The sequence below is a fragment of the Cryptomeria japonica genome, unplaced genomic scaffold, assembly GCF_030272615.1.
Source record: "Cryptomeria japonica unplaced genomic scaffold, Sugi_1.0 HiC_scaffold_402, whole genome shotgun sequence".
NCBI classification, from domain to species: domain Eukaryota; kingdom Viridiplantae; phylum Streptophyta; class Pinopsida; order Cupressales; family Cupressaceae; genus Cryptomeria; species Cryptomeria japonica.
Genome location: NW_026729223.1, coordinates 74263 through 84263, shown reverse-complemented (window position 1 = coordinate 84263; position 10001 = coordinate 74263). Strand labels below are relative to the sequence as shown.

The following is a 10001-nucleotide window of genomic DNA, read 5'->3' as shown; positions in this document are numbered from 1 at the left end:
AGAAAATAAAAATAGAAAAACTACTTGCTGTATATCCGGTAAACTCTCCAAAGGAAATTGATGATCTGATTGCTCAGGCAAACCGGACATTTTTCTCCACTGCACACTGACATATTTCATTGATGGCAGGAAGAGTTACAGAAGTTACAGAGGAAACATAAGATGGTTGGGACATATTCCTGGTTGAAAAGGAAAAACAAGAAGAATACAGGAATCCCAAGACTATTAAGGTATATCAGAAGGATAAGGACAAAGGGAAAGGCAAAGTTGGTGGACCTCCAAGCATAAAGGTTAAAGACAACCTACCTCCACCTGTAAAAATTACAACCCCTGAAAACCAACCGGCAGCAGAAAGCATGGATGTAGAGGATAGCAATCCAAATCTTGAAGTCCTATACACTGTAAATGTTGATACCCAAAAGATCAACATAACAGTTGATAAAGATACAACTGAAAAGTCAGATATGGCTAAAGAGCCTCTGGTAATAGGAGATACAGAGCAACCGACAAAGGATACAGGGAAAAGGTGGAATCTGAGGCACAAACAGAGAAACCAACAGAGCTAAAAGCTCCGGAACAGGCTCACAAGGAAACAATGCCACCAGTAAGCAATGAAGCAGGAAAACTAGTGCTAAAAGAAATACAAACACAAACTGACCTGCAAGAGGTCAATACAAGCATGGTTATTTCCACCAGCACTCAGACTCTTGGATCATCATCAACATTCAAGTCAACTAATGTGACTGAGGTATTACTTGAATCCATTAAGAAAATAACTGACTACAGTTCACAGGATTATAAAGCAATAGATGATTCAATACCAATTTTGAAGATAATTGCTCCTGATTGTAATATAGATAATAAAGATTCTTTAGGACAGTTGGATACATTATGTAAATACATTTTTGGAAATATTGAGAAAATAAAGGAAGAATCATTAAAGGACATGGTAGAAAAGGAGAAACCGAAATTCTTTGATGAAGAAATAAAGAAGTGTAATAGAGACTTTGACACACTTCGACCAAAACTATGTAGTTTGTTGAAAGAGTATAAAAATCTGTATAAAGACACATGCAAAATAGACTTCTTGACTGTAGATATTGACAAGAAAATAAGCAAGACACAGGATGAGATAAATAAGCTTGCAGACAATTTTGTCAACTCACCGGATTCACTATCTATTTTTGAAGATAAGTTAGCAAATTTTGAGGAAGATTTGCTTAAATAGGAAAGAGAGAAAAAGAGAATAATAAACAAGGCAAAACACTTGAGATCTAAACTGAGTCCAAGATTGTACTATCTAGCATCTCTATGGAAGGAAATCTCAGAGGCATTAGCACAGGGAAGTAAAACATCAGCAGAGCAATTGCAACATCTCACCAGTACTGTGAAGAGGACTGAAACAGCAATAAAAGATAGCAAAAAGTTTATGGATAGTATAAACTTAATTTTGGGTGATCTTTTTCAGATAATAACTACTCAACTACAGGGTTGAGGATATGGACAGATGTAACTACAAACTCTACTAACATCTTGACAACCTTTGTCATTGATGCCAAAGGGGGAGTAGTAGGATGAGAAACTTCAAAGACAGGAATCATATGCTCAGAGGGAGCCCTTCATATTTTTGGTAAACATTCTTTTTGGTAAATTTTTTGGACCACATTTTGGACACTTTTTGAAATTTCTCATGAGTGTTGCCATCAATGCCAAAGGGCGAGATTGTTGGCATATGGACAGTCTAATGAGACATTGTATGTGATTGAAGGTTTTGTCATTGATGGAAACCTTGCAATCCTATGGCACCGGCAAGACATCATACTGGCAAAGCATTACACAGGCAAGACAGTGCACCGGCATCAACAAGATCACTCCACACCGGCACCGGCACCGACACAGAAGAAAAGATGTATACCGGCATAGAGGCCGACAGGACTTTTGATATATAATATTTTGTTTATTATTTTAAGCTGACTTGGCAAATTGTAAAATGACTCTTGTATATAAAGGAGATCATTGTAGACATTTAGAGAGAAAATGTAGCAAGCATAAAAGAAAATTATTAGGCAGACCTAATGTGCGAATTATAGGTCAAGGGTATATGTAAAGAACAGAGTTAGAACCGGTACTGCATCTGGCATTAGAGATGCTATTGTAAAGCAGTACAAGTCATTGGATTAGTATAATCCTCATTGTAAGTCAGTGTGACTTCTCATTGAGCAGTGAGCTCTAGGCAGTTGGCCTTCCTGCATGTGCAGGCCCCTATTGTAAGTAATATTCTCTTATTGGCCAATGAGTGAATATTGTGGGTCACAAATCCCACCGAGGTTTTTCCCACACCGGGTTTCCTTGTTAAACATCTTGTGTTATGGTGTTCTTTTCATGTGGATGTTTCTGATTTTGTTTATTGCATTAATTCTTGCATACCGGTATACTGCTATTTTATGTTCTGCATGTTTTAACTTAAGAAATTCTTATCATCGGTTAGATACTGATTCACCCCCCCCCCCCCCTCAGTATTTGTGGGAATCCTAACATGATTCACCCCCCTCTCAATATTTCGGTCCCTTCAACCAATCCAACAATATGTACTTTTTCTATTGCATAGACATTTTCATTGAGCATATTTGATTTAATATATTATTCTAGTAAAATAATGCTCTTTCTTTTCTCTTTTATAGAAAAATATTTTGGTTTTATAGGTGATCTTGGGAGTTTGATTCCCTAAATGACTAACAATTGTAACCCTCATATTTCCCCTTTTTTGTGTTATACTTATATCTTGACATGCCTTAATTCAATTGTTTCAACTCTTCCATCTACATTCAAAACTATCACCATTCCCAGATTACATACATTATGCATGATCCCATTGATCAATTTTATTCATATTTCAACATTGGCACTGACATATATGGTCAACTTCTAGACACACTCATCCTAATTCATTCATAAAACTTACTAATTGAGTGGGAACTAAATTGTTTAATATCTCAAAGTTTCTTTCTTCAAATGGGAAGACACACTATTCATTGCAAATGGACTTAAGTCAAAATTTATTATGTGACATTTTATTCCCGCATTATATCTATCCTTTGTGAAGTCATAGATAGGCCATATCCTATATGGATTTCTAGCCATTATATTTCCTCTCCTTATAATGAAGTTTTCTCCTACAATTTTTTTCTTTTTTTGAGGGTTACACCCTCTTTTTGTTTTAGGGTTCTTATAAATTGTACATGTGTATCTCATATGGCCTATCTTTGGGGAACACATCTCTTCTTTCCTAAGTTGCACTAAGGGGGAGGTGCTAGTGTAATTACATATTTCACTTTATATTTGAATTTAATGAGTAATTTAAAATAATTTTGACTTATTACTAAGCCATATTTAAAATATCTATATAAATAAATTTGAATTCTAAGATTTTTAAAAAAAATGTGATATATTTAATTTTTATTTATAATGAATCCAACTTATTTCAGTTGAATAACTATTTTATTCCATATAAAAAAAATAAAAAAATCTATTAATAAGTCTAGATTATTCAAAATGGTTCATTTTGCTAGGAAATAAGAGAACATGTATTAACAAAAGTATATGCTACCTCTACCTCACTTACTCATTATTAATTGTAGTTAGATGTCACCACTTCCTCATCAAGCTAAGTTCATTTGATACCGTTGTTCCTACATGTTGAGTTAGTCTAATAGTTTGTTGTAGCTAACTCAACACCTATTGGACACATGTTATCCCAGATTTTTCATCCTAGAGCCTATATGTGTATTCATTTCATTTGGATTTTATGTGGATGAACCATGAATTTTGATATTGGAATATCATTATTCTCTTCTTGTTTGTATTTGAATTTATTTCATCATTATTGTTTTTTTCCCATGCTAGATTTAGTATTGCAATTAATTCTTCACAAAATCTAACACTGAGCATCAACATTAAACTAATCAATCTTGTAATTCAATATTTAAACTATTTTTCCCCACTTATTTCAATTATATGTTTAACAATAGAGAACTTCTAAACCTTTTACTAGAAAATATATTTTATGTCTATTGTGTGATGCATATTCTCAACATGTACACCCAACATTGCTCTTATATGGCTTTCAAAGAGAGTGGTAGTTAGATGTCACTCTTGGTTGTCATTTGTTGTGGATCAAGTAGATAGTGATGGATGTAGATAGTGACAAATCCATATCAGCATGGATGCATAGGTAATGAAATGTATTGATCAAGGGAATTGACCCACATCGTGTACCCAAAGGAGTGAATATTTAGAGTATTAAATATTTGTTTAAAGGATCCTACCGCAAAATAGTATTTCTTTTAACTCATTTTTGGATCCTAGACCTTTTCATAAAAGTTTATCAAACTAGTAGCTTGTCTTTCTTAATTATTTGGTTGAAGGACACAACTTTGGTTTAACCGGAAAAAAGTATTGGTTGTGGTACTTGTAGCGCATGTATCACCCTTATATTGTAGGGAGTAGATTTAACGAAAGAAATTAAGGAAAGGAAACCATGCGTAGGCTTAAAACATGCTTCTTATTATGTTATAGGGGCATGCTCTAAAGATATAATTTGTTGTTTTGTCAATCTCTTCTTGGTGTTCCATCTTTTATAAATAGTCAAACTTTTAACTTTCTTTGGTGCCACCATCTTGTTTGAGCTTGTTTGCACATAAAATTCCTTCACCTATAACAACAGAAAATCAACTCAATGTACTAAAAATGTTTCTTCAAATAATTTCACAATTATATTCAATTCACAAAATTATTATATAGACTATAATTTTATTTGTTTTAGCTAAAATAAATCTACATCCTCTATTTACATTTTAAATAAAATTAGAGTTCGAAAAATAATAGAAAATTTTTAAACGAAGATTTAACATTTAAAGATGGATTAGTATACATGATACAAAAACGAATAATATATATTTCTTTTTTAAGAATTAATCAACGATGTTCGAAATTCGTGACCGGTTTTTTTGGTGAACATGCACTCCAAGCTCCTAATACAATTACGTAAAAGAGCTTTCAATTTTTAAAAAATAAAAAATATCAATCTTATTTCATATTAATAATGATATAGGTTCATTTATAGTTTGATGGAGCACTTAGAGTTAACACTCCTACTGTTAAAATAGAAAGGACGCAACCCTTGTATGAATTGCTAACACCCACCATAAAGAAAACGTAACTGCACATGAATAGCTCAAAGTCATTAAAGTTCTTTCAGAAATGGATAATGTTGGTAAAGGAGAGAGATTTGAATGCGAAGGTTCTCATGAAGATAAAACAAATAATGAAGGAAGATATGGATACGTAGAACCTGGTAAAGATATCAATGTACATGAAGAAGAAAGAAAGCCTGAAGATGGATCTGACAAAGATATGAATGTGCATGAAGATAGATCAGATACTGAAGCAAGATATGGATATGTAGAACCTGGTGAAGATATCAATGGACATGAAGAAGAAAGAAAGCTTGAAGATGCACCTGATGAAGATATGAATCTGCATGAGGAAGAAATATATTATGAAGATGGACATAGAGGATCCGAGGAAGATATGAACGACCATGAAGATGGATCTTATCAAAGAAGATATGGATATAGAAGATATAGATATAGAGGGCCTTGGTATGGAGAAGCTGCTACCTTTGAGCAGATCTATCAATGTTATCCACCCATTTATACTGACAAACCAGAGCTGGAAAAAGCCAACAAAATTATAATGCCTCCTTCTGCCCTTTCTCATCTGATATCTCAACAAATAGAGTATCCAATGCTTTTCCAGCTTCAGAATACCATCACAGGTCACATCTCACACTGTGGAGTACTTGAATTCGTGGCTGAGGAGGGTATAATTTATATGCCGCTTTGGATGATGGAAAATATGCTTCTACAACCAGGAGATGCAGCCAAATTGAAGCATACCACTCTTCCAAAGGGAACATGTTTGAAATTGCAACCCCACACAAAAAAATTCTTAGACATATCCAACCCAAAAGCTTTCTTGGAGGTTTCTCTGAGGAACTTCTCTTGTTTAACAACAGGGGATACCATTAAGTTAGATTACAACAACACCATATATTGTATAAATATAGTTGAAACAAAACCTGAATCTGCCATAAGTGTGTTTGACACAGATCTGGAAGTAGACTTTGCTCCTCCTCTTGATTACAAAGAACGTGAAAGGTTGCCATTAAATCCTGCTAATATCTGCACTACCACATCTAGTGCAAGAACAACAACAGAAAATACTACATCTACAGAGCATGAAGAAAAATCTCAATGCAGATTTACTGCTTTCACTGGAGTTGGAAGGCGTCTGGATGGAAAACCTCTATCACCCAAAAGTCCGAAAATTAAATCAGCAAGGTCAAGATCCCCTTCAAGAGCTCCAATACGTAAACCAGGTAAGCTTGTATTTGGTGGCAACACCGTTCAAACCCATGCACTTTTTCCTATGGAATCTGGAAAGGTCGCGGCACAGAAAAGTGAAAAGCAAAGTGAAGAAGCTGATAAATTCCAACCTTTTACTGGCAAAAAGTATTCTTTAAAAGATTGATCAGTTGCCGATTCTTTCTCGTTCTGGATCTCTGTTCTTACAATGCAAACATTATTTAAGGAGCTGGAAAGAGTCAAAAGGCAGTCACCTATGCTACATAAAAATGGTTTTATTCTAAACATGTTATTGTTTTCCAATACTCTGTCAATTGTCTGAACAGGCAGTTTTTTATGAATCAGTTTGTAGTTCTCTGCATATATGATATTTTCTATTGATTTTGTTAATTCTACTTTTCTTTTCATTTTGTTTGAAGTATTAATTACAAAAAGAGGTGGATCATTAAACCAACCAACTTATGTTACGGCTGATCATAAGTTGGCCAAGGTACCAGTGAGGAAAATCATACAATCAGAATAAAAACGGTTCTCGATTTGGTCACAAATCAAGTAGCTTGAGATAAGTGTGGGAAATACTTGCATATTTTTCTTTTCAATATTAGGTTTTTTAAAGATAAGGGCCTTAGATATATATCTGATCTATTAATTGTTCTATTCATATCTAGTTGGCCAATTTGATTATAAATGCTGCACAGATATGCTCTATTGTTGTTGAGAATTTTTTCGCTAAATTTCTGTCTTTGCTTTCCTCTTCATAAAGGGATTCCCAAACTTGAATTTGTTTTAAACTAGGCTATAAAGAGTCATAAGACTGAATGTCATATGAATTAATTCTGTGGTATTGTATTAGGAGTTACATACGATAAACTTGCTAATCATATATAGCTACTCAATTGTCTTTGGACTTTGAGATGGAGTTGTCGGACGTGAACTTCATTTCCTTGATTTTCAAAGACTCATGTGATCTTTAACATTTGTTGAATATATGAATGTGCTGTTATGAGTTCTCGTATATTTTCAAGCTTCAAATCTATTTGTGGAATTAGTTTTAATATTCTTCGCATTTCATTTTGAAGTCTATTAATCAAAAGTTACCAATCTAGGCATGCCCTTTAATTCATAAAAGCAAATTTTCTTTTTAAGAAAACTTCCCTCTAGAAAATCAATTATTTATATTAATAAATAGGAATATTACAAAGATACCTTATGCTTGTAAGGGACAGAATAGTCAGCAGCTAAAAGGTGCAGCACATAACATTTGCAATATCATTGAGATGGATCACCAGAACAACAAAACAATTACAAATTTGACAGCATATACAAATGACTATCAGTAAACTTAAAGAGTAAACTATCAGCAAACTTAAAGATTAGATTAGTGAGAGAAGTTAAGAAAGTGGTTATACAGACAATTCCTAGGCTAGGTGGATCAAGTTTGCAGTTGGAGAGAGCCCGTAGTCCTCAACTACCCTTACAAATTAACTATTCGAAAAATTAATATATTGACCTAGCAAAACAAAATTTGGTGAAGAATGTGTATCTAACAATCTGTAGTATGCACAACCCTATTGGCAAAATGATGAGTAGGTCCCTCGGACGGTAAGTTGGGACACACCAATTAGTGGATTGGGCTTGGATAGTGCTCAGGCTACCAACATGAGTACGTTTGGTGGTTCCATTTGGTCATTGACATTTTTCTGTACCAATTCATTAAGTTCCATAAAATGGCTTCAAAGGATGGGTGTGAATTCGCTAGTATTATTTGTTTTCCAGGAATAGATCAACGCATTCGTCTTTACTTTTATGCAATCGCTAATTTGATTGATATAATCTCCCATGTATGAGATTTGATTTTCTTGCTTCCCTATTGTTGCTTCCACGTTCTGGCTAGCACCATCCAACTTGTTGAAGACCTCTAATATGATTTCAACGACCTTGGGGTTGTTGAAGACCTCTAATATGATTTTAAAACTAAAAACTAAAAAATAGTAAGAATAATTAACAAATGTTCAAAAACTGTTAGGTATTCTTGTGTAATTGTACATTTTCGAGAATAAATTGAGGATTACTAGTGATCAAGTAGTTTTTCAATAAAATATTTATATAAATTGATTATTTGTTTTTGATTAAAAAAGCAACATTAACTAGGGCGCTGACCCTTTACATAGTCAAAATACAGTAAAAGTATTTAAAAACAAGCTAAAGGTGGCAATAGACCAAGCATGGGTACAAACCCCAAACTAACAAGTCAGATAGCCAAACACCAGTCACACTTGCAACAACCCATCCCAACTCAAGAGTGGGGAGAAACACCCCAAACTTGACAAACAACTGTCCAGGCAACACTGTCATTAGGAACATTCAAAGAAAAATCAGGCAGGGGGGACCCCGCAGAAACACTGCCAGATTGCTGCTATAGAACAACATCAGATTATTGTAGAACAACAACAAGAGCAGAATCACCAAGAGAAGAACGAGGTAGAGGAGCAGGAGCAACAAAAGATGGAGCCAAAGGAGCAGAAGAGTCCACAACATCAGCAAAGGCTTCATTAGTCGTAAGGGGAACATCATCTTGGGAGGAGACAACATCCTTGAGGGAGGAGTGATTAGAAGCAGACTCAGAAGCATAAACTGTCAAATGATCTTCAGTGGCATCCTTCCACCAAGTTGTAGCATCTTGTGACATGAGAGAGAACAATCCGAAGCTAAGTGACCCGTTGAGAAGCATCTTCGGTTGTGAAAGGGGAAGCACCTTTGTTAATGAAATTGAGAGTTTTAATAATGATTGAATTACTCATTATTGATGAGTTATAGAGGTTGGTTTTAGCCCTATTATTTTTGGATGGTTGTAATAAGTTAGCTTCTTATGGGGTTGTAGACCTATTCAAGTTATTAAAAGAAAAATGAAAAAAAGACAACTAAATTTCTAAGATCAAATGTTCTCGCCTCTTGAAGTTGGCCCTCCCACATTGGAAATATAAGAGCATATAAGAGATTTGTAAGAAGGGATTACACTTGATTAAATTATTATATAATTTATGACATGTAGTAAGACATATGAATATAGATAATGGATCCAGAATAGAGCATCCAATTTGGCAAAAGTGGGTTATTGATAATATAATGATAGGTGGAAGGGCTACATTATTTTTAACTTGTGGACTCATATTGAGATTCGGGCATTACATTTCAACTCTAGATTTGGGTGCCACATTTTTTGTGGTTTTAGTTTTTCTTACCATACTCATTGTTTCTTGTATTGTTTCTCCTATTTATTGCATGCTGAGGATGTAAGTTAGATATTGTTTTTTGTGAGTATTATTGTGTTGTTATAACTGCTCAAAATTTCTTATTGGTGATACGTGTACAAAGGATTAAACTCTACAATTTTATTATAACAATTAATTATCAAATAGTGCATTAAAATTATTTGGAGTGTAGTGTATTTATTTTGAAAATATTTCTATGACATAAATTATTATGTTATGGTTAGTGATTTTTTGTTTATTTCCTTGTAATTGAATTATTAGTTTGATCTTTTTACATATTTCCTCTTTCAGAGAAAATGTATTC

General features: G+C 33.9%; 1 protein-coding gene across 1 annotated transcript; it reads left to right on the top strand.

Moving 5' to 3' along the window:
- Window positions 1-5670: 5670 nt before the first annotated feature.
- On the top strand, window positions 5671-6591 carry LOC131057631 (uncharacterized). The gene has a single exon (XM_057991777.1). The coding sequence runs from the start codon at window positions 5755-5757 to the stop codon at window positions 6589-6591; it is 837 nt and encodes a 278-aa protein (XP_057847760.1). The 5' UTR covers window positions 5671-5754.
- Window positions 6592-10001: the final 3410 nt, after the last annotated feature.